We start from the raw sequence: 26,810 nt of genomic DNA, 5'->3' as shown, positions 1-26,810 counted from the left end.
CATTAGGTGCCTGCCATGATATGAATTTTTCATGAAATATGGACTCGTATAGCCCGCGTTTATTGCGACAAGTAGAACGTTCGAGGCATCTGTATTATTATTTTCATCGATTGTTTACTTTGAAAGAGTTTTTGCGAACGTTTGACAGATGCGAATGGTTTTATCGTGCTTTTAAAGTTAGCTGCGCAACGTTGTTACTTACATTAAACCTTTTGAATTCCAATGCTTTGTAATAAACGTTCGTTTAGTTAGAAATAAACTAATAGGGATTGAATAACAGATATTATGGAGAATAACAATGGCCGTTTAAAATACAAAGAAGCAACGTGTCGATCCGTTTACTTATTATGAACATATCCTGCCAATTTACTTTATTGATGTTATATTATAGGACCATTAAGTTTTTATACCCATTGCCTTTCTGACGGACCGCCTATAATTATAATGACGATCGAGACTATAGTCCTTAAACTATTTTTAAATTATACCACAAAGGCCTTAAATCTGGTCCAATAAGGATAAGTATTATCGGCGAAATTGCTTAATTGGTACCTGCGCTGTTATAAATAAGCGAGTTCAAATAGGTTCTTGAATATATTTAGTAATAACTAAAATCTTTTGTATGATGTAGTAAAAAATTACTCTTAAAACTAGTTTAAGAATGCTAATCAACTCTCCAGCTTAAGTAATAATTCAAATTATATATCTATATAAATACATTGAAGCATCAATCACGCTACCAGTATTTCATTAATTAGTCAAAAGATGATCTCATACTATGGATCCTTCAAATAATTTACATAACCGTCAATTATGTGAGACTAAAATGTGAGGCAGCGATTAATATAAAAAAAAAATGCAGCTCTGCACCGATCAATTAAAGATACTAAGAATGCTGCTAAAAAGCAGTAGTTTCGAAATTCGATCCTAAAAAGCAGAAATCATAAATCCACCAACTTCACCCATTCCCGAACGAATGCCATGTAAAGGCGAAGTAAATCATGCTGCCACTTACCAACAATGATGTAAATGGTACAAACACGTACCAAATTTGATCATGGCGCGAATAAATTTAATAGTAACACAATCAGGGATTAAATTACCGGTTCATTATGCCTCCCACGCACGGTGTTGCAGGCGACACGTGCGGGACACTTCGCAAGCGTTATGTATGTAGCCTTAAGGCTATTTACCACGCCATCTATAAATAACCCAGCGTTGGATGCACTCTTTAAATATATATTTTCTTGAGGTTATTTACTACTTCATCACTTAATAGAGTTATTTATAACTTGTCATATGGCGGTATAGAATAAAATACACCTTATATAAAACAAAGTCCCCCGCCGCGTATGTCTGTTTGTATGTTTGTTCGCAATAAACTCAAAAACTACTGAACGTATTTTCATGCGGTTTCCACCTATCAATAGAGTGATTTTTGAGGAAGTTTTAGGTGTATAATTTGTTAACCCGTGCTAAGCCTAGTAAAATATATAAGCATTGAAACAGGAGGGACATTTCTTGAACCAGAAATGTCACTGTTGACTGTTGACAGATCCATATCCATAACCATTGCATAACAAGATTATATACAGTTTAAGCCGCCCTATAAAGGTACGTTTTATATACACTTATATAATGCTCTAAAATTAACGCCTGTTGACTTTAGGCACAACGTTACTAAATGCCATAAAGATGGTACGGTGCCAGGGACCAGATTTTGGGCCGCAGAGCCGAGCCTTAACACATAATATTGTGGCACATTGTGCCGCTCGGCGACCGCATATAAATGCTCTGAGAGCAAATAAAACGGTGCTATAATTTCAAATCATACGGACAGAGAATGGGTGTGGACGGCGCTCTCATTGTGTGGAAATGATGTAACCGCTATTAAAAGTGTGGGTTGTATCCCTTGAATATTTCTTGCAACGAAGACGTAGGGTCATATCGGTATTTTATATCTAACCGGAGACAATAGCATACGTTTCCAACAAGAAAACTGGCTCTGTATGTTAAGTAGTTATGTGCAGCATTACAATATTCGCCTCGACGATATTGCTATCGCACCGATTATGTTATTAAACCAGCAATAGATTTTCTAACCGACAACATTAAGTTTTACGACTAAATTTATGTAGCCTTATTAAATAGCATTTTTAATAACATGAATATTAATGATGCCACCAAAAACTTTGTCTGGGGCCCGAAAAATTTGGACACTGATTTTATATGCTCTGTCACAGATGAAACAACGGCTATAAATTTGAATACTTTATGTAAAATAAAACGGTCACTTTTATGGTATAGTAAAACCTTTTAGAATGTGTATCGTACAAAAACAATATTTTGTATCGGCCATAAACTGTTTAGTTTATTTGTTTGTCACTATATCGGGATTTTATTTATATTAAAAGTCTTTATTACTTATTGGGAAAATTGTTAAGAGTGTCTAGATCACCGACAATATAGTCAAAAACTGCAATTAACAAGCTTTCTCTTTATATTGTAAGTAGTTATATCACTATCAATGAAATAATACCTTCATTATAGCAGTCCAAATCTATCCTAAAGTTTGTTATTTCCTGAAAGGGCACCACACGCAAAGTCCTATTTACGACAGACGTAAAGGATTACAAGAAACTCAATAACACTATTCCTTACGGAGAACCCCTATTCAACACACCTTTGTATATTTTTGGAGGAACATAAAAACAAATCTGGCACGTAAGGAAATGGAGCAAAAGTTCCAGTAGTTTTCCAATCCAAAGAGAATAAGACGTTGTCAAATCGAGTATTAGCGATATCATCACTGACAGCTTTTAAATTCCAAATATCAGCTTTTTCTTTCGACGCGCACAAAATCCTTCCAACTTTTATTGGAGGGTTTATTACTGTTGTCTCGTTCAGTTGCGTAGTAGTTTGATATAATGTTGTCTCTTTTTGGTAAGGCCCCGTCAGTTTTTGTGAGGATCACCGGTTCTTTCGAGCATGCGACAGATGCGCGCATGGATGCGGTTGCTAACGACGCATGTATCAAATTGAGATAATCAATCAATTTGATTGTATGCCCATGAGTGACTGAACATTCATTTGAAAATTGTATTTATTTAGGACTTCGAACGGTATTCACATTTAAAAGATTAGTCTTGGTCGACAAGGTAAAATACTGCATACTTACATAGGTGAATGTACACACAATCACGTATGTACTTCTATAATTAAATTTAAAATGCTCGGTCCTGCGCGAATGTGTAATACTGGGTTTTATTTCGTCGTCGGTCGTATTAATCATAATTTAAAACCTCTACGCACTATCACGTACATTCTTCGAATTTCCCAAAATCTTGCATAATAATGCATGTATGTATCAACAAACACACAATAGCTCCTAATTAATATCGATATATTAAATGTATGTCAATATATCAATAATAGGTTGCGACTGACAGTTAATTAACCCCTTAATTGACGCAGTAGATTACCGCGTACGCTATTTAGATACATTCGACATCGCGATCCAATACCAAGAGAACGGAGAATGCAGTCCCGTAGACCGTTACAACAATATCGGTTGAATCCGATAGTTGAAATGCGAAAATTATCCTCAACTATTGTATGCAAGTATAGTGAGGGCGTAAAGTGTTTGGCGGTTATGTTGCTATGTATCTGATTTAAGTTGACGCGTCGTTTGTATGGCTGCCGGTAGCATTATGAAAATGATTGCGCGATTTATGGCTGTGACAATGTTGGGTTCTGGAAATGGTTGGATAGAGCGTAGGGGAATGTGCAACATATGTGACACCGGATTTTATGAGTTTATGCTTGCAACTGTCCAGAAATATTGATGTTATGCTTACTGCATTGAATATCAATGGACCTTTTTCTTTGAATATCACAAAAGTAGGTGAGGATAGCAAGTGTTCGTTATTGCTATTAGTTGACACTTATTAGAAGTTAAGAACCATTTTATAATGGTTTAAAATGTTCCAGTCTCTCCTTGACCACTATGTATGTATTTAATGATTGGGGGATATTTACCCTTAAGGACACGGTTAAATAGTATGGGTATAGCTGTAGTGCCACGAGAAATGAAGCGGCGCGGCGGCGCGACTGGACCTATAAATTTGAGTAAACACATAATATAAATTAACAGTGTTAGCCATTTTTACTATACCTGTCATCATTGTCGCTTAGCTAAGATATTCGTATTAAAGTATTGTGAGATATATATGTTTTCGCTTCGGTTAGGACAAGGTTTGAGCTAGACCAGCAGCTTGAGCTAGAGCTTTGAGCTAGAGCAGACATGACCACTCATGTATTTTTGCAAACAGTGACAAATCCTACGACAGTGCCGTGTCGCAACAGTTCTCGTGCTTCCCTCAGTTTGGATAGTCGGAGAACTAGAGCCACACAAGAAGCTCCGGTAACGCGATCCTAGTCGCAAACACGGCGTTCGGCGCCGGAGCAGGGTGGTCGGGTGTCACTTCTCGGAATCGGACAATGGAATCATTTGATATACAAGTCTAGGTAGATCAACTTTTTGCATACACGTAATTTCCTTTAACGCTTGATTAGTGTGGGTTTTATATAAGACTGTGAAATTGAAGTTATAAACTTACGAAATCTTTTTCCGATTAATCAAAGTGAAGTTTTAACTTTACGAAATCTTTTTCCGATTAATCATTTATCTTTTAAGTATAATGGAATGTTTATTTAAGTAGGTAAGTTATAACTGGTTACCTATACGATAATTGAGTAGTATTAAAAATTGTTTTGTTTCTGTAATAAGTAAATATAGTGACTCATGTATGATTACCCACCTATCCATACGAGCCACTCTACTACTACTTCCAGTTCTAGTCGTTTTGTCGGTATAATTTCTATAGCTGAGTGTTTTTTTTTCAGTCAGTAACTACAGTCAAAACCGTTTACGACGACATCGTTTAGAACAACATACCGGTTATATTGACCAAAATCAAAGGTCCCGGCTAAATTCTATTAGACCGCCTTATAAAAAACACCGCTTTTTGCGACATCGCTTATTACAACATATCTCTTTAAGCGACTACATTTAACTGATATTTTCGGAGAATTATATCTGTTAGAACGACCAGCCGTATTGTAAACATTTGAATAGGTGAGGGCAGTATCCCGTTCCCACATCTGGCACACTAAAATCATTAAGATCGCAAAAGTAAACAAAAACAACTCGAGTTTAGGGTCTATTGTATTTCTCAGAAACAAAATAGGTACATGTGTATGCAGTATAATCGAAACCCAAAGCCCGCTTTCTCATTTCTTTTCAGTCAGTTTGTTACTTATCCGAACACAAGACGCACCAAAACATATTATGACAATACTTTAATTAAAATTCAGCGTGAACTAGTAAAGTGCGTACGTACTACAGAAGTGTTTCAAACAAACTAAAATAACAGATTTTGTTAATGTAGAAAAATGATAATTATATGTACGTAATGTCTTTTTATTATAATTTTCATGTGATATAAATAAAATGTAGTTTTATTTTATAGATGAGTATATTAATTTCACATTTAATAATAAGTATTAAGTACGTCATCGGCTGTTACGACTATCGGTTTTTACGACCAAATATGAGTAGTCCCTTCGATGTCGTTATAAACGGTTTTGACTGTACTTACAAAGATGATTAAACACAAGGAGCCTAAACTTATTAACGATTGGTGTTTTATTACACAGGCCTCTTTGCTTAGACCCACTTTTCAAACCTTAAGGATTTGTAAATCAGCCATCCCTAAAGTTATTTAGCATTCGATATTACCAATCGATCTAAAACGTGAACATTGGTTCAGGAGAACCACGCGACCACGATCCGTGCCGATAATGAGAAACGGTACGCAACCAGATATCAAGGGTCATCCGATCAACGGGAGTCTTACTGTTAATGCCGATGCGTACACATGTCTATAGAAATATTAGCTGTAAAATGCTTTCCTACGGATATAATTATACTATTAGCGTTTGGGAAAACTGGGGACGGAACACTAGTTCGTTCATTCTGTAGTCAATCTAACATAAGAGAGAGTAGGTACCTACAAAACGTCAATTAGGTATCTTCAATACTACTACCTACCTTATTCCTACTAGTCAGTGTAATTTGAAAAGCAAGTATACAAATAAAGCTAATATGTCGATACGCAAATATATACCTAAGTTTAATTTTTTAATCTAAAAGTGAACTGATAACAGGAAGTAAATTTAATTAAGATACCAGTTCAATAGCAATTCAAGAGACATATTAACGTCCCTACCTGTAAGTGATTGGTTGTTACATCATAAAAAAGTCTGTTAAACGTTGCTCTTGCAAGCTAAATAACTCAGTTAAAAATACTACTCAAGTCAGTAACACAATATCTTCATTAAACTACGCGTGCGTATTATAACTTTATGAAACAAAAGAACCCGCAATTTATTTTTGTAAATTTAATCCAAAGCTGGATTTTTTACGATTAACTTTACGACCGCGGCACGGCTAAAAGAATTTATCAAAGCCGTATTTCAAAAAGCATAAAATAAGAAGAGCAATTAAAGGGTTCATAACCGTGAAAGTAAATAGCCTCATTCTCTTAAGAATATTTATATAGGCTGGCGGGCAAACAGTAGCGTTAAAAGCAAAGACATGCGTTTAATCCAAGACAAACAGGCTGAAAGAATTACACGAGCGGGACACAAATACCATAAAGGACTCTCCTTCCCCGAGGGTAAACAGGAGAGCAACGCTGCATAAAGTGAGGTAATCCCTCCTAGCGTGTAGTCGCACTATGCCCGTTAAGGCGGGTTGATACAAAATGTAAATGGCTCACTTAGAAATTCCCTAGTGGATTAAGATGCAATCTGCATACTACACGCGTTAAGTGTTGTTTTTTTTTTATCAAAATGGTTGAAGGGTTAACGCAAAGAAAACACGTCAAGGGATTTCCAAATTCTGTTAATAGATTTGTAATAGCTATGTAAAAGCATCTGGGATAACAGTCGCTGGCATAAATTACTTTTAGTTTGATAGATGGCAATAAAACTAAGTTGGAAATAAAACAGTTTAATGACGATAACAGATATTTTACTATATCAATATTCTTTTTTTAGTTTTTTTAAATGAGGTTTATAATCGATGGTATAACTTAAGATTAACGACTTGGACGCTATTGTTCAATTGATTGTGTTCATCTGTCCATACATAAATGGCTATATGCTAATTTTAAAAGTTGATTTCAATAGAAAAATAAAATACCATTGTAACAACAATTTGCTTAAGCCATTATATTATTTAATAATTGAAAACTGTATTAAAACGTCTTAATTTGTGCAGGTAAAGTCAGTAATTTAATAGAGAGTTGAATATTATCATGTTTGTCAAATTACCATGTTACGATGTGAATATTCATTATATTATCGCATTAATTTATCCCATAACATAGATTTATTCGCTGTTGATCACAGTTTTATGGTTAGAAAATACTTGTACGCTACACGTTCAGTCCGACGCCAGAAAAAAAGTAGTAGTAAGCTCGCCTTAACAAACTAGCAGCCCCATCGTTGTAAAAGTGGGCGTACATAGTGCGTACTTTAAGCTTGCCGCTAATTGTGACTCCACCTGTTTTGCAGCTCCGCGGGACCGGAGGGGAGACATATCTGTGCAATCACTTGTCTTCCCCTACAATACCTATGATGTGGGAGTGATTTCTACAGTTGCAGATGCAGAAAAAGCTGAGAATCTGTAACAGCTTATATCAAGCTTTGAAATAGGTAGGTAAGATCAATATGGGTAAGTGTGGCCTACACCGGGGCCTACTCAAAAACGTCTAAACACTAATCAATGTGTAAATAGGCCCCACAATGTACTACCTTATCTCGCAAAGCTACTCTTACCCGTATTGACCTTATGCCCTCTATTGCGAGGCTATACCTAGTAAGAAAATATAGATTGAATTTAAATACGTATCACGATATATTCATACAAGAAATATTGACGTCCCACAATACAAAAAAGATATGAAAAATATTAACATGTAAGAAATACTGAGTGCAAAATTCACGCCAAGCACGATAACCAGATCTAACAAGACGAGAAAGCGCAATTGAATATCGCAAACCAGTAACTAGCTAACTTGCATGCGTCTAATTTATAGCCAATTAAGTTAGTGTTAAGCTAAATAAACTGACGTTGAAGATAGCACAAGTAACCGTAATGCAACTGCCTGCCTTCTCTCACCAGCCAATCTCACAAACGGCAGGTTCGAGTAGGAGCGTACATAACGCTAAACCCTCCCGACGATCGCACCGTTCAAATAACCCGGTTTATCTAGCAACCAGCTTTGATTATTGCGGCACCGATGACAAGTACAAGAGTATTTGATTTATACTATTAACTAGCAAGCTGGAAAGTGCCCTGAAGAATTATAGCTCCGGGTAGTCTTGTCTTTTAATATTGCTCATTGAATCGACTTCCAAATGAGGATTAATAAGGATTTATGGGTGCTCAAACAGAATAGCGACTTTCTACTATATCAATAGCACTGGCCACGCTTAACTATAATACCGCGCATTATCCTACCATTCATCTGTCTCTTGTCGCAGTGTTTGTTCTTCAATCTATTTAAATGAAATTTATTACGCCGATCTTCGAGGCAAAAGCAAACTAAGATATAATGCTATTGTCAATCCAAGTTATGGACATTTGCGAGTGTCACTTGAACTCATTTCAGAGGCGAAGTTTAAAACGGCAAAGTTCCCGAAACAGCAACTAAAAACTGCTAAAGGAGCCAGATGTTGCAGACAGTTGGAAACAACTGGGCCGAGTTGCCTTATAAAAAGTTAGCTTTTAAAACCCAGAGCTATAAATCAATAGAGCGAAGTTCAGAGGAAGTGGAAGCGTAAGGCGGATATTTACGGTGATGGTTCACCCGGCGTTGTCCGTGTCGCGATAAATCTCCGGTCCACCTCGCTTTGTAGCTGTCTTTATGGAGGTGCTAATCACTGGGAAAGGTAACCCACCGGCTAACTGATAAACGAAACGTACCGCAGTCTATAGCAAGTTGCGAGTAGCGATGAAGCGCAGAAACTGTACGGTGTAATTTTGAAGTCATTCACTGGCTTCCATGTATAAACATTTGTTATTAATATTTGTGCTAATCGATGGGACAGGAGGATTTATATTGTAGGGTCGGTTGTACCAAACCGCCAATTACCGTTAAAGGGTTCGCTAAATTTGATTGTATGAGAATTTTCATAGTTCTCTGTTGAGTGATGTTGATCAAACTATCAAATGTGGTTGGTGCAACTGGCCCTAAGAGCTTGGTTCTTTCTTGTCAATTATGTTGAACTGGCCAATTTGTATGACATTCTGACATTAGTGACCTGATTTCATTGCTTTTGAATATAGACGAAAAAATAATTAATGACTGGTGAATAAGTATGAAAAATATGTATCTAATGCACAGCAACATAATAATACTTTATAATTTTTAACAAATACGTGTAAACTATGCTTATGTATTTTAAAAAGAACCTACCTATGGTAACTAACCTACTTTGATTTGTGTAAACGTAACGTATAAAATACCTGTGCCCTTTCTATCAAAAGCTTGTAACTTGTACCTTATACAAGTGGAAGTCTTTTTTTGACAGCTTTTGTTAGAAAGGGACTTCCACTTGTATTTTGATAAACAGGGCACTGGCCACACAAGCGGTTCAAGCGGTGCAAGGTTCTGTAGCGGTACCCATTATACAATTTTTGTATAAATAATTCGAATGAAGAATCTGATGTATAATAAAGTCATATTTTAAGTGTCTTAAATTTCACAATGTCTCTAAAACAATGCTTTCATTCACAGTACCCGGCTAAAGTTAAAGCACGCAGATTAACTTGAAGCATAATGAATCAACAAAATCTGTTACATAAAAATATCTCAGAGGCAAAAAGTCAGGTTTATTGTGTGCCCAGAATTAGTTACGTAAAGCGATCAGAGAAAGGGTTACGTATTTTTTGTGAGATAAAATCGTCACGCTTAGATTGATATCCAATTTACTTGGCGGAGGCCGACGGATGCCGCTACCTGACGCTTTGTCGCTAACGTGCCCGCCCGTTTGTAAACGAAATAGCCTCTTATTTGTATGCTATCTAATTAAAAGATCCGAACGATACAGTACGACAAAAAGGTTGTAGAGGGCATTTTTGATATAAATTGCTTGAGTAATGAATATGAATACCTATGAACGAATTTTGTGGTGCCGGTTTAGAGGAACAACGGAAATGAAGTTTTTTGGAGATTCAGACAGAATTTTTTTTTTGTGGTCAGACATTATTATGTCTCAGCTACCTATTAAAAGTAAATGTAACAAAATACAGGATTAGGAAGATTAGTACGTTACGCAATGTCTTTCCTCCATCCTTAGTTTGATAGGGTTATGTGATTGTAAAGGGCAAAGAATAATAAAATCTGCAAAGAATGGCGAACGGCTTGTAATGACATCGTAAGGACCAAGTGAAGATCGTAGAACCCTAGTTAGCTATCTACTAAACTATGTTCTGCGGCACATTAAATTTAATGGACGGGTTAGCTTACAAAACACATTAATGTTCATATATACAATTTGAGAACTATACTTAGATAGATTATAGCCAATATGAGCTTTTATCGGCATTCGGATGTACATGAATAATTGAATATCTTACGTAAGATTTTCATGACAGACAAGTGATTATATAATCAATCTGCACGACTAAGTTCTACATTATACATAATGTAAGAATTATTGACATACACAATTTATACTCATTTGTGTGTAGGTACTTTTGGGAAAAACTATAAAATCTTGCAACTAAAAAGTAACTAAGAAACCTCGTCCGTCTTTTGAGGCAAGTTTATTTCGGCCAAAACAAAACCGAGGCAAGATAGCACTCCCGCTAAGTACTTGTTCTAATCCGCGCTGTGGCTTCCGAAACTGTTGGAAAGTGGGTCGAAAATGTGTGAACGTGAAGTGTTAAGTTTGGTGCTAACAGTTACTAAATACAAGTGCTAAATATCTTATACGGATGTCGTTAATAAGAATCGACTTAGAAGGGATTTATACAGTACACTTTCTGTTGTATTTTTAACTTATTATTAGGCTGTATATAAAATAAACAATGAAGATAGCAGTTATTTTAGAGAATACAATCAGGATAAGCTTTATAAGACAATGTAAAGGGGTTATTTTTATGTCGGTGAGCACCCAGTCAGTCAATTTACGAGCTTGGTCTTATAGTGTTTGTATAAGGTATCTTCTTGCAACTTTTTATGGACAGATTACCCCTGAGAAAACTTGTTATCGATGTATTAACATACATACCCTTACTTTCCGAACTAATAACTCCGTAAATCCAACCTCCATATTACAGCACCTACCTAAATACCCGATACTCGGAATAAATCCGTACAGCGCTTCTGTAGCCCCGGCAGCCGTAGGTATCGAGCAAGTTATTGTGAGACGCGATACGGGGTCTAAGCCAGCTTTCTTATAGATAAGGCAGCTCAGCTTGACAAATGGACGAGTCAGTATGACGTCATTACTTGGTAGTTTATGAAAGATGTTATTTAAGTTTACTTTCTTGTGTGTGCTTTAAAATTTGGAACTCGAAGGTGACGATTTATGTTTGGAAGATTTCGTTATAGATCTGTTTGGTGGTATAATATTTAATTTTGTGGTTTGTGTCTTACAATCGTGCAGACCAATTTAGTAAGTATAAAAAAGCGTGAAATAAAATTTTCTAAAGGCGTTGCTTTATACTAGTTTATACGATTTTTTTTAACTTCCCGCCTTTACTGACGAAAATGGCTTGCTGGACTATTATAAAAAATATAAGGTCGTATCAGAGTAACATTATACTATATATGTATGTACACTATGTACAGTCAGCAGCAGAAGTTGCTAAGCGGATGAGGTGTTCAAAATTACCTTGACAAGCTCTTATTCTCTTAATAGTCGCGTCAAGATCATTTTGAACATCTGGCCCGCTTAACAACTTCTGCTGCTGACTGTCCATATTATGCTTTTTGTACGGTTTAAAGAAACCGAACTTGCTTAAAAACCTAAAATAAAAGTTAACAGATACTCAGATATTAATGAGCCAATACCGACAAAAAAATGTAAGAATGTTTTCTGAAGTCCATCAAGCTTTAATAGAGGATAGGTAGGTATATAGGTACACTAAATGAACAGAAAATGGCATCATCGGAAGCAGCGCACTAGCATCAGTATCTTATCAAGAAAGTCGTGACTCAAGATCCAGCTAATCGCTACTTACAACGAGTGATCCCTCTGAGCAACATACGCTGTGTCGTATCGATTTCGTTATCTGATACAGATTGGTTTAAAGATAACGTCTATCACGGTTAGTATATTTCCGAGAATTAATTACTAACAGACATAATACGATTACTTATCACGCATTCTTGCGGTATCCATTGTAATCCGAGGACGGAGATGAAAGAAGCGCTTTAAGTAGCAGAAGGATGTTTTGACTTAGCACTTAAGATTAGTGAGGTATTTTGAGGAGGTAAGCTTGAGATAAATTGAGGTGAAAGCTCTGAGTTAAGTAGCAGTAATGAGTTATTGTTAACCTACTTTTGAGCTAAAGGTTATTTATAAATTTTATGTCACATTTTAGGGGTCGAATGGGCTCAAATAGAGAGTTATATAAACTAAGTTTCATCTGTAACCATCTGTTTCACATATCATCTAGGAGAATTACAGAGATTATATTATAACAAATAACTTTGGCTTTGCAAATTGCTGTGTGAGCAGGTACAGTCGACGTCAAAGATATGTTTACATTTTTCGCCTTATTACAAAGGAGTAAGGTACAAAAGTTTAAACATATCTTTGACGTCGACTGTACAGTAATGTATTATCTGAGCGCTTACTCAGATAGATGTTTACAAACTATAAAACAAAATCAAAACAATGAGATAGGCTTACATACATATGCATACTAAAAATATTCAACATTTATGCGACAACACTTCTGAAATCTACTGGAGTGGAAGGAAAATTGGACTCAAAAAGGGCTATTATATGTGAAAGTTGGATTATAATAAATAATACAATTAATGATGCCGGCGAGCGTGATGGGCTCCTTTGCGTTTGGAGGGACGCGGGGTCATTTATGGCACGGATATTGTTTTCGTGTGTTTGTTAGATTTAGGGTTTAATTTGTTGTTAATTAAGTTTAAATTGATGGAAATATGTATTAACTGAAATAAATATTCAAATGTTCATTAACGACAAAAAGAAATATGATGGTCATTTCGACCCCTATAACCTATACATCCAATGAGAACTAAAGAATCGTCTATTCAGCATCAGCGAGAATTACAATGCTCACTGTACTATATGAAATCAAATGATCGATCTGAAGTCTCTTTCTGACTAAAAGAAACAAAAGTAATATTAAAAATCATCTGATTAGTTCTCTAGTAAACCCATTAGGCTTAATGAAAGAGCACATAAGATTCGCGCAAGCTCTCGACGTACAACAACGTACTACAAATTTTATACACGATGTACATAAAAGCAAGCCGGCGGCGCGGAGACCCGATCCAAATAGCAAAAAGCCGTGGAACACGTTTAATTAATCCGGGGTATCAGTGTCACTAGTTATAAACTGCGAGCAAACATTTCAGCCGTCACCATAATCGTTTAGCCGCGTTTCAATTTTGTTCGTCGTGTAAAAAGCCAATTAGGAGGATATCGGGCGCGCGCCTGACAATGGTCCCCGAACGCGCCACCCGCACCAACAATGCACAAATTATAAACAGTCCACTTGCTTCAATACACGGACTCACATCACTTCCTGCGTCCATTGTCAGTTTTCATTACAATAACTTTTATTGAAATGATCCTAGAACGCGAGCGCTGAATAGGAAGGCGGTAGATTTTATTTGTGGGTTCGGGCGACATTGTTATGAGCTCGGCCAATTTCAATTTCGGCGATTTCCGTTCGGTATAAAAAGAATGCCTCGAACGTTCACAGAATGTTTGCGAAATGCTTGTCTAGACGGAACTACAAAGACGGTCCATTATAAAGATGGTTATTCACGACGAATTTATGTCAGTTACGTATAAAAGAATTGACAGCCATTCATTCGTAGCGTGCGGTCGCAATAAAGTACGATTATCATAGAAGTCTTCCTTCCTTCTGCAGGAGAAATTTATAGTAATGGTAATAATTTTCCGGTTACATCTCCAAATTGCGGATGTGGTACTTTTTGTCGGTATAATGAGATCTGCAGATGCTTTGCTACTAAACAGTAATAAGTTCAGCTTCGAATTCTTTAGAACTCACACCTGGTAAAGTAATGACTTGTTGGAAACTGGTTTGATTCTATTCATTCGCCGCAATAATCCACTTACGGAATGTAGCATCTCATAAATTATCAGGTATCATTCTACATATTAGCTTATTACTATTATATTCTCCACATGCGTGCATAATAAGCACCTATGTTTGCAACGTTCGCTACTTAGGAAGTCGATGCGGACATGCTTTGGGTACGAAGACATTCCTTATTATAATTATTATACATGTTAAATAGCTATTACTGTTCATTTACAGCGATGATGGAGGGTCAATGCACCGGTTACCGTTATCTCAGGACGGGAGACATTCAGAGCTATTCACAACACGTACAACTAAGTTAGGAGTTAAATGATTAAGTTTGAAAATCGAGTGTTGATAATTTCAATAGTAGGATTCAGAACTTCAGTGTATTTTTTTTATGTGGGAGTTTCCGTGTGTTGAGTGTGTTGGTACTGAACTGATTGTAATTTTAAATAAGTAATCCAACTAACTCAAGTGTTTTATTAAAAGTAACATTACATCTTTGTCTAACTATATATATGTGACGTCCCACGGGCAAAGGTACCTTATGGCGGTTGGCGCTTACGCTATTATTAACGTCGCTCCAATATTATTGCGGCGCTATGCGACGTAAGCGCCAGCCGCCATAAGGTACCTTTTTCCGCGGAACATCACATATTAACTCATTATATCGGTAACAATGATTAAAATTGAACACAGCCAACTAATAACCATCTAAATCAAGACCTTTTGTTTTAATTGTTCAACAAAATTGCTATATTTAAATACTCCAAGGAATTGACTGAAACAATTGAAGACAACAGTACGACTGCTATACAACAGAGCATTATTTCAATGTTATCGCCTTCCCATTTATTATTACGGGGTTCTATAGAGCCTCCACTGGCTTTATTACGAAGGCGCCACTAAAGGACCTAATTTTCATGCGACATCACACAATAATGTGACCGCCAGAGATTAGGCACTTGTTACTTGCTACTTTAGCGACGGTTCTCTCGTTTTGTGTGTTAACGGCTTTCTTATCTCAACCGACTCTTAAAATCGAATATGTATTACTATTTGTTCAAATTTTAATCGGTAAGTACCTAACTGTTTAATAACCGTTATTTTTCAATAAACATGGTTATTGATTTTTAATAACTACGATTGTATTGCTCATTAGTAGTCCAAGTGGGTTCATAAATCGTGAGGGACTTCACTGCTGCGTGATCGTGATACGTGGAATTTTATACTCACTGGCGGGACTAGGTATAAAGATTCTTAACTTGGTAACAATGTAATGGCGCTACCAATCTTTTAATCGACGCTGGCAATTATTTAATAAATCGTGCGATAAACATACAATGAAACACTAACCGACCGCCTACGCAAAAAGACCCATCCCTTTAATTAAAAAAAAGCCTTTAAATAATTTATGCAACGTTGCGTAAAGACCGCATGGGGTAACAATAAGAATACTTCATTCCAAACTTAACGTCACATAAGTCGTGGGTGAAGAGGATTCGCAAATAAAAATAAAATCCTTTTTTAATTTAAGCGGAGAGACAATGAGCAAACACAGCTGGCGGAATGCAAAACGAAGCTGAATAAAGGGAACCTCACAAGCACGGTGACGCCGGCCGAAGCGATCCTCGGTAGCCGAAGAGCGAAGTAATTTATGTGGAAACAAAGTGTCAGGAATAAAAGAATTGTCACGTCACGTGCGATAAAGGAGTCTTCGGTCAGGGGAAGAATGAGCAGGGACGAGGCAAAGGCCGCGACGATCAGCGGGAAGGCTTTTTATTTAGTGAGAAGATAAGTAGCAACGGGACAACGGATGTCTGACGCGGCCCGATAGCCTCGCGATACTCACGACATCAGATAAACCTTAAGCGCCCTCGAGCAACTTAGGAAACGCGACCGTTAAACACTCATAGGTACGTATTTTTGTTGTGAATGCTACCTACCATAAAGTTTGTCCACGGACCTTTAATTAACACGCAGCGGAAACGTATCTGTATCGGCCGGTATGCTAGCAAACCGGGTTCGGCTCATTAAGTGCGCTTTCATGTCGTCAAATAAATATGTCGGATTAACACGATTCACGAGTAAAACGGAGGATGTTTAGGAGTTCATTGAGAATAAACATGTAGGCCTGGCGAGCGTCGCGTAAAAGTACTAATATAGGCAACAGTTTAGATATGTCAAGTCTGAACAGCAGGAAGCCTTGTCAGGGCCCGCGCGGATGCCAAGCGCCGCGGGCGCCGCGAGCTTCGCCCGTGTTCACGACACTCCTCCTGTTCTTATTGATTGACTTAGCCACAAATTTAAAAGTTTATTGCTCCATTCCGTAAAATCGACTCGGGCTTTCTTGACGCTCTTGATAAACTTTACAATTTCGATGGCTTTGAAACGCTTTCCGCTCAAACCGATACACTTACAATTTCTGAGATTGTTTGAAACCTTTTGTTTGAGTTCGTGGTTAGTCAAGCTTAATTAAAATGTTGTCGAACAAAACCATTTACGAATAGGTATGAATGCGTTATTGTGGTATTCTAAACCCGGGAATCTAAAGCAGACATCGAAGTGCTAATGCAAAGTAATGAAGCAAAGGAAACAATGAAATGAAATAAAAAGACAATAGTAGCTATTGTGTAATGCGATATGAATTTACGACTTACGAAGCCATACCTACGACCGCGCGCCGACGATGCATTGAGGTGTTGTTTTTAAAAGTGCAAGTGATATCCGCTGAAAATCTTCACAGTGCATGAAAATCAATTGTTTGTAACGTGTAAATTAATAGTTGATGCACTTTAGGTTTTTAAAAGTATCAAGAGACATGTCAAATTATAAAGTCGGCGTCCCTTTCAAAGAAAATCTCGAAAACGTCAATTTGTTTAAGAATTACGCATAAATTCGTCCCGAAGACAAGGCATCTCGTGCGGCGATCGTTGCTGGGACATTTCAATAAAATTTACGATAGTGACTTAAATGGCGTCTCCAAGATACAAAAATATGTGTGTCGTGTGCCTCTTTTATTTCAGACTTTACACATAGGCACATCGGTTCGTTAAAATATTTTTCACCTCAGCAGCTCGAACAAGGGTACTTTATTGCTTCTTAAAAACAGTGAGCAAAATGCGATTTTGCTCACTGAGTCATTTTGTCTCACTCAGTGAGCAAAATCGCATTTTGCTCACTGAGTTGTCTCATTCAGTGAGCAAAATGCGATTTTGCTCACTGAGTGAGACAAAATGACATTCAAGTGACCTTTATAGTCAAATGTCATTTCAACATGCGGGGTCTAATACAAGTTCGATACTTGGGTTCTATTACCTCTGTCCCTCTAGGTATGTTCTCACTGCTTAGGGTATTATAGAATCTTTCGCTTGCACGGGACTCAAAATAAGCACTCGAAGAAATATCAAACTTTGATCTCTTGTTGTACAAATAACTATTGTTCTATATTAAACCTGCCACTGCGTGTTTGTGTGTATGTCTATGAAATGAATGGTTTACAATTAAATGTTAAAACACAGCCCTGATGTTAAGAAGCTCCAAAGATAGAGTTCAGTTAATTTTATGTTGTTTAATTTTTACCAACGACTGATAGTTTATGAATAAGTTTTTTTAAATATCCAATTTATACAATGAATGTAGGTATGTAGATGAGGTAACATTATTGTTGATCGTCGCATGATTCACAATACATTTAAAACAAAATGTCTGAACCACAACAAAAGCCGTGAAACCAAACAAGAGCCCTAACAATATGAATCAATTAATCTTACTTTAAACAATCCAATTCTCGACTTATTTATAGGACTGTGTTGCTAGATTCCGAAATAAGTGTGTTTCGAGTGGCGTGGCCAACTGCACGCAACATTGATCTGTGTTATTGGCCATGACAGGCGACTCCGCGAGACAAATCTACCCCAATCGGTATTTTTGTCTGCTTTCTGTCTACTAAAGTTACGCCGTAAGTGTTATTTGGTTATCGTATGTAGTTAATACATTTTTCGACCAAGCAGTGTTCACGTGCGTGTTTGTTCAGATGAATTGGCTTCTAAAATTGGTACCCTACGATTTTAAGGAACCAATTTGAAACATGATATTACAGAGAAGCTTGTTTGGATCATGAGGCGCCGTATACTAGCAGTAATTAAACAATAGGGGACCATAAAAACACCAAGAGTGTTTAATCGTGGATGAATAAGCTGATAAAAACCATCCCATATAATGCGACTAACTCACCTATAAAACTTGTTACAAAGGGCCATAATCGAATCTTAATGTCACTTCGCTGTGGGTTGTTCATTTAAATACGACACTTTAAAATTCCCAACGTTTATCCCGTATGTCGAAAAAAAGGTTAAGAAACATATTTCATTATTTTTTTCCTCTTAAACAACGGGGTGCCAGTTGTTTTTTTGTTAAAAGAATGCCAACTGTGCCACGGCCCACGCGAGTCCCATGATCGCTTCACACTAAGTGGCAGTACAGTAGTGATTTAGAAGTGCTCCAGCTATTTTGAAACTAAAAGTTTTTACCCCCTAGACAACGGACAGATGGTAAAAAGTAGGTAAAGCCTTGTTAAGTTAAAATATAATATAATAAAATTATATGCATATTCAACGACTACAACATTTTTAATTTACATGCATATTTAAATAAAATTACATGTGATCAAATGACGTTACCGTAAAAAATCATAAGTCACGTAAAAATAAAATTATAAATAAAGCTTTAACAACGATGGCATACTCATACCTTGTATCGACACCTCTAGGAATTTTGATCGTCTTAGATTCAAGCCTTAGATAAGGGACGGTTCCTCCATCAATTTCGTACAAAATATTTGTTAAGATTCAAAGATTCGTTTTTATGGGGTTTAAAAGATTAATGCGCAGATAAAGAGATTTGGGGCTGCAGACGAAACGAATTTGGAGACAATAAATTTTGACACCTATCCCTATAAAATGAATTCCAGGCTAGTTAAGATTTGTGAGCAATTTTACGGCGGTTAATATGTAGACGCTCGTTCCAGTAACATTTTAATTAGTTTTAGAGTGAGTCCCCCTCTTTATGTCACACCACTCCCCCTTCGGTGTAGCTTTGGATTGCGTGTACGCATTGCAAAGGCTAGGCTCCACCCATCGTGGACATCCTACTGTGCTTCGTTTAAAATAACAAATTCACTGAGGCATGAAGTAAATGTAATCATAGGCCTGAGCTTAAACCAACAATTTGATCTTGATTTGAATATAATATCTGCCAGATATTTTGTTTATAAATTGTTTTATTGATCCCCCATTAATTTAATTATATGTACCTACTTACTGTATATTAGGTATTGTATGTATAATACAGGAATTATATTATAGTTTCAGTACAATCTGTAAAACAGTATTACAAATGGATACTTACCTCTACACTTATCTTTAGGTTAAACAGCTCTCCTTTGAATGCTATGGGTCACATAAAGTGTCACCCATATTGACGTTTATCCGGCCTTAACTTACATAGGAGGTTATACTACATGTCAGGAAAGGGTCTTCTTGGCCCCTTGTAATAACGACACCCATAATGCTATAACGCCATTAATGTACGTATGAATTGCGATATTACCAAATCGAGCACAAAATTTAGTTTCAAACTTAGGCAAATATCCCGACGAAAGCGATTAGTCGATCGGACGGCGGAGTCTCTAAACGAAATTTACGAGCATTAAAACTATCTCCATTTCATCGGTGGCTGCAGGGCTTAGTGTATGCCTTCAGAGAGCAGCTGCTTTTAATCGAATCCCAATCAACTTTGGAACGATGTTAAATAGTTTACTGAAACATTAAATATGTAATCAAAACGGCCGCTCGCGCTCACAAAACTATTAAAACTGATAAACTGTTTCGTAATTTTAATGATCAGTATAACCGGCTCGATCGTGTTTATCTAACTGATAATACTTGTTTATGACATTACTTGTTTACGAGTAAAAACATTCTCATCTTGATTGCAATGTCGGCAGTAATCTCGCTCCTCTTCATTCAAGTTCTCGACTGGTGATTGTAAAGTAAATTGTTCCCAATATGTAGATACTACGAACGGATATTATCGACACGACAAATCATTAAATAGGTAGGCAATTGATTTCAAACTGAGATACAGATAGGCCATTAATTTCTTATTTACCAAACCGTGTGGGCGGTGGAAGGAAACCGTTGATGTCAAAAATCGGACGTCGACACAATGGTGGTGGAGGATTAAAAGCGAAGCGGTGTAGTAGCAGGCACATCATTTATCAGTAGAACAAGTCTTCCGCGAGCTTTAATGTCGCTAGATGGGATCTGTGAGGAAAAACACACACTCGGAACGACTCGCATTAATAAGGCGGGGTTTTAAAAGCGTGTTGTTTTGTGCATTTTAAATATATTTTCAAGCGTGTCATTGATTCTTTATCTGTTTCATTCAGAAAATTTGGATTCGGATTTCTGATTTAAAATTAGTTACCATTAACACCGAAAATATTGTTGCTAGTCGTATTTTATTTCATTTACTTACCTTAATTTGAGTTTTTTTATCTTTCTCATTCGTACAATGCCTATACTTACTGTATTTGTCAATGATCCATTCTGCCTTCTACTAAATTTACCTTGGAAACCGGCTTTATCGCCGTATTGCGTGACAAGAAGCTCTACGTCATTTTTGGGAGTAACGGAACTTCATGTAATTTCCAGTAATGATGTGTTTCTTTTACTGTCATTTGACACTGTACTAAATATACGATGTCTCATCAGCAACTTATAAACATTTATGTTCATTAACATATAAAATTAGTTGTTCAAGTTATATCTAGTCATAAAATTGTTAGGGAAGTCTTATTAGCTATTAGCTTTCAAACGTTTTAAAAGTAATTTAGTATTAAATATTGGAGATCTTTCTTATCAGTGACTTTAACAACTTTGCTTGGCACATTTATAATCCGATGTACATATCTCTTCACAGACATTCCGATACATATCGGCGTTAACAAATAAATTCCCAACACCAACAGAGATTGTAACATCAGCTTATTGACACCAAACAAATAAATTCATCGACTTATCTCCAATCTTTTAAGTGAAACCCGAAACCGTAAACTTGCACGTTGAGCATACAGTGTTAACTATTCATTCAGCGTCTAGGGAATATATTGAACAAAAGACGGGCTCAGCATCTGACTACACTATTTCTCACTACATCGGTGCGATGTAATCAGAGAAGACGACGTGTCGTGCTTATTTATGTATGAACAGGGCGCGGGCGAGGGTGGGCCAAACGTGCGGGATACAAACAGAATAATATTGATGACACTGCGCTACGAGGGGTCATGAATCATTAATCGTCTTCTCTCGTCTACGGCTCTATTACGACTGCCTTGCCGGATAAGGCAAGACACCCTTCTCGTGAGTTGTGTAGATGTAATGTCACCTCGCGACACTTAGTCCGATTCGCCTGACCTTTTCCATAAATTATCGCCTTCAGGGAATCCGCGAGCCGACTTCATCCAACGGCAAAGCCAAGAACAGGTTAAAGCGGAATAAAAACACAACGTCATCTTTAAACCAATATCCGAATCATAATGAGATTTTGACTCCAGCACTTTCAATTCCATTGGTCAGCTTAAAAATTATGGCTTCGAAAGAAATAAACCAATGCTTTTAAACACAAAAAGCGAAGGCAATTTAAGTTAATTCAGTAAGCAACAGACATGGCTACTTCCAAATGAACTCAAACTTAACAAAAACAAATCTTGAACAAAAACGCAGGTCATTTCGGCGTTGACTTTCTCGTTTATTTTTTCTAACCGCAGCGTGGCCCGAGGACGTGCATCCGAAACCTTCACTTTTTTTTCGATTTTCCGTCGAACAACATTTTTATTCTACCTCTTGTGCATGGCTGAACACCGATAAAATAATAATGCTCACTCCGGGAGTAGCCACTTCAAAAGGAACCATAAGGGAAGGTCTGAGAGTTCCTAAATTTCTAATCGAGATTTTATTTCGCAATCGCCCGGCTGGTTCTTTATGGTTTGTTTTTTGCATTATTTAGGGTCTCAAGGTGAAACGGGTATTTTACTTTTTTTATTATCTTGACGTAAGTACTGCTATTGGGGCAAGGTTTAAAAATGCTATTAGTTTTAGTTCAACAACCGAAATTATTAATGTATGTAAATAATATAATTAGGTATTCCAAAAGAAGCAGGTGAAAGGGGCAAGCAAGAATGTGTTGACATGTTTTTGAATGGTGTTTAAATATTTTATACAAGTCATGTACATAACAAAACCTCCTAGACATGGCCACAAACGTTTAGGAACATGCTCTTTAAAATTCATATCGTGTTTCTAAAGCCCGCGTTGGCAGCTAGAGGCAAGCTTTCTACAAAAGTTAACAACCCAAAAAAATATGAAGAGAATAGAAAACCAATAAACAAATAAATTTACACAGACTCCATAGTTTCAATAGGTCTCAAAACATACATAATGGTTCGGATACCTCATTCGAATACACTTGAGTATACGTATGTAGTAAGTTTAAAAAAAAATACATATTTAAAATAGACGTTTAGTTTATAAATAATAAGTATTACTTACTGCCAGCTTTTTATATTCATGAAGGAGCAAAGCCGTACATTTTTGATATCAATTTATTAGATATACAATCCTACCATAAAATATTGCAACCTTTTCCACCTATAAAGGCATAATTTAACTTACAAAAGGTTATATCAGGTATAAAGTTTGTTCCATTAGGGGCAATTATATTTTTAAGGCTAACCCACTTCCTGATTATACGGCTACTCTAATTTTGTGAACAATAAAAACCTTTGCCTATCCTTCCGCCCTTGGAAACGTCACGCACATCCCTTTGCAAACAAAATGGAAAAAAAGTTAAAATGGCTCCTCTTTGTGCACAACCTTAGTCCTTTTGCAGGTAGAATAATAACAAAAAAGACGGAAGGCAAAAAACTTGGACGAAGCGTGATCATGCCCAAATGCTCGGATTTATCAACATACGTCGATTTTGATCCACACGAGATTGGCAGGACCCATATCATGTTTTTTTTTATCAACTGCCTACCTGGCATTTGCAATTGAGTTAAAATAGCTATTTTTATTATTTTTTTTATTTGATGCTGATTATATTTAGATATACTAGAATTATAAGCACATGGAAATCAATATCAAAGCTTATATTGATTCATTAAAGGTAAAACATCAAATTAAAAATGGATATATATAAGTGACTTTAATTAATGTAGGTACAAGACAGAGATGCTATACCAGCCCAATCCAAATATGTTAATTAAAAATTCAATAAGGAACTTAATAATTTGAAGCATAATTTATTGAGCAATCTCGGGGCTAAGGCTGAAACAAATAAGTTTATTACAATTCGAAAGATAGATACAAAGTACATTCATTGTGGCCCGGACCCAATACCGATAACCAAGCAACCTGTTCGGAATGCTTCAAATAAATAACGCAACCAGTTTAGATAAATTGTATCTGTAAATATTGGTCGATATAAATCGTACTTATCGTTTTAGAGAGAAGATAAACATTGAAGCTAGTGTAATAGGGATGTTGACTGTATTTAAAATAAATTATTTCATACCTTGCACGAAATAAAGCACCAAAAAATGATTAGAAATACGTAGACCAGCAGTTATTAACCTAGAAGTGGGTTAATAACTGCTGTTCTACGTATTTCTAATCATAATCTCAAAATCTCAATTCGGTTGTACCTATGTTTTTTTCTTAACACAATATCTGTTTAATAAATCGGATAGAACTAGGTACTTGGCCGTGATGTCATTTGCTCTGTGTTTCATACAAATTCCATGGTGGATAACCGTTTTTGACAGTTCGAAAAAATTCGCATTCGACTAATGCGATTTTTTTCTGCAAAAGCACGAAAATACCCTTCATGCTTTTCATCGATTTCTGTCACGCGGTAAAGCAGAATTGATGTTATGAGTAAAAAAAATCAAATCCACAATTTTTCTACAAGTACTTACAAACTGCCGTCGACTTTTCGACAGCATAATAAATTAGGTTCCCCTACCACGACAGTTTCTATATTTTGGTACGAAAGGTGAGATAAATTATAATAACTCTGCCGTGATTTATGACTTGGTTGGTATTTGATTATGTTTTAGGTTCCGTTTCAACATTGTTTCAATTGTTGGCTTAAATGGAGGCACATTAAAATTTATAAAGATGTATTTTTCGTTGCATAGGAATATTGATTTTGTGTTAGTCTCGGTGCCTTTACATCATTATATATACATACCTAAGTGTACACGTAACATTATGTTGTGTGTGTAAATAGGTACTAAGGTAAGTACGAGTAATTAATAATGTACAAACTTCAAACCGATATTAATAAGCTTTTTCTTATAATAAGCTACAAACATATAAAAAGGAATAGGTATGTACCTATGTCTTAAACTAATTTTTTTTAAACATAGGTACGAGGTCAAAATAGATTCATCAAATTGTAATATTTAAAGTTTAATACAAAAAAGGGTACCTACCAAAAACAACCTAAATTAAGGTACTAGACGAAAAAACCTTTTGACGATATCCGACGCCTCATTTAACCGGATCGCTGTTCTTTGATCTATGATCTGTAACGATCCTAGTAGGCAAGTGGCTAATCAGCTCGAACACCGGATTATCGTGGGTCTAACGGGTAACGGATGGCCTTCACTGCGGCTGCGATTGATTAAGGGACAAACGGACAAAGCGGGGATCCGAGACTATTCTAATTGGGCCATGTGGGTTCTTTTACATAAACCATCCGCCCTCTAATAAGGTCCTCTGCGGCTCCGTAGCGTTCTTCCGATTCATAAAAGGAAAAGGATTCAAATCGTTTCAGGATTTAGGTGTAGGAAAAGAAAGAAAATTTATGTCTTACCTTCTGCAAGCATGTCGCTCTGCACTGCGCTACCCGCAACGGCGACGACACCTCCTCTTCAGCTAACACTCCAATCCATATGGCCGAAAACAAAGTAAAACTATACAAAAACATTTTGGCACACATTATCTTTGGTATCCTTGACTCACAATAAGAGTTATGGTCAAAGCTCCTTCCTTATCATAACGCGCACATAAATCCAAGTGAAGAATTGCTGGTCATAATAATACAGTCTTAAAAAATTCTTCAGTTGCCAACTGCAAAAATTTTCAACAGTTTTTCTTGACACAAAAACATGTTCCTTTTAAGTTTTCGGTAAACAAACTTCCAATGTCGTCACAATTCACCGTCCAAGTTTAAATCACGTAGTTCCATATCAATTCTTGGTAAATCACAGTATTAAACGTAAAAGCGCACAAGAAAAATGTTTACACAACTCGAATCGTTCGCCGTAGAGCTGTTTGGATGAGCCAACGCTACCGCGCGCGCGGTCGAATGCGGACTAACCACCCCGCCTGAAGAAGCTCGGTTCCTCTCCCCTCTGTTGGTTAATTTCTGTTTCTCTCTCGGTCGCTCATAAGGGTTCTCGGTCGTCTCTCTCTCGCTGAGGACAAAGTATACGTCCGTGGCTACTACTACGTATGTAGCTCTCTCTGTCGTCTCTACTAGTGCATATATTTTATTCTATCTCGTTTCATCTCGGGCGGTTTTACGTTGTTTTTCGTTGATGCAGTTTAACGGATAGGAATGTAGTGGTTATTGTTAGACAAAGACAGTGGTAGGTCGTAGAAATTTAAGGGTTGTTCAAAAGGGGTGACAAAGAGTCGAGCTAATTCAGGGCCTGCGTTTTTATGGGAGCTCAGGCGGTAAAAAATATCCCGCCTCTCTCGTTTGTTCAACTTTATGGTTCTCGCGTCATGAAGCCATATTAATAATATTAATGGCTGCCGCATCATCCACACTATTTTATATGGTTTTATGAATATGTTATTAAACAGCGCTTTATTCCTAATTTGTATTTTTTATATCAAGATGTGATTTAGGGTGCAACGTTTCCTTACCATAATTATATCCTCATTAAGGGTCACCGTTCACCGTGCCACGTTCACAAACTACTTAATTGGACGTCATTTCTGATTCGTCGTCATAGAATTCAGTAAGGAATAGGCGTCATTATTTTCCAGTAATGACGGCAGGTAATTGCGCTTATGTTGGTCTGGCTCTAATGACGAATTAATTTACGCCGCGATAACAAACGATGAGAAAACAAAACAAAAAACCTTTTATTCAGGGAGACGCGTTTTACATTCATCTATAAAATGAAATTTTGTAAAACAGTGAAATTCTTTTTACATTTTCACACATAATAGAAAACTCTTAACAAAAAATATCTGCCCACAATTACAAGTTGATGTCATAATGTCTATTGTCATGGGCTTTAGGTTGGTAAAACAATTATTAATTATTTCAT

At 36.6% G+C, this 26,810-nt stretch overlaps 1 protein-coding gene across 1 annotated transcript in view; it reads right to left on the bottom strand.

Moving 5' to 3' along the window:
* LOC134797183 (uncharacterized) overlaps positions 1-25,889 on the bottom strand; it is a 34,531-nt gene extending 8,642 nt beyond the window's left edge. Inside the window, exon 1 of the mRNA XM_063769439.1 lies at positions 25,340-25,889. Within this exon, the coding sequence (XP_063625509.1) occupies positions 25,340-25,465 (126 nt within the window). The 5' untranslated portion in view covers positions 25,466-25,889. The remainder of the gene's footprint in view (positions 1-25,339) is intronic.
* Positions 25,890-26,810: the final 921 nt, after the last annotated feature.

The sequence above is a fragment of the Cydia splendana genome, chromosome 14 (genome assembly GCF_910591565.1).
Source record: "Cydia splendana chromosome 14, ilCydSple1.2, whole genome shotgun sequence".
In the NCBI taxonomy this organism is placed as follows: domain Eukaryota; kingdom Metazoa; phylum Arthropoda; class Insecta; order Lepidoptera; family Tortricidae; genus Cydia; species Cydia splendana.
This window is presented reverse-complemented; position numbering and strand designations above follow the sequence as displayed.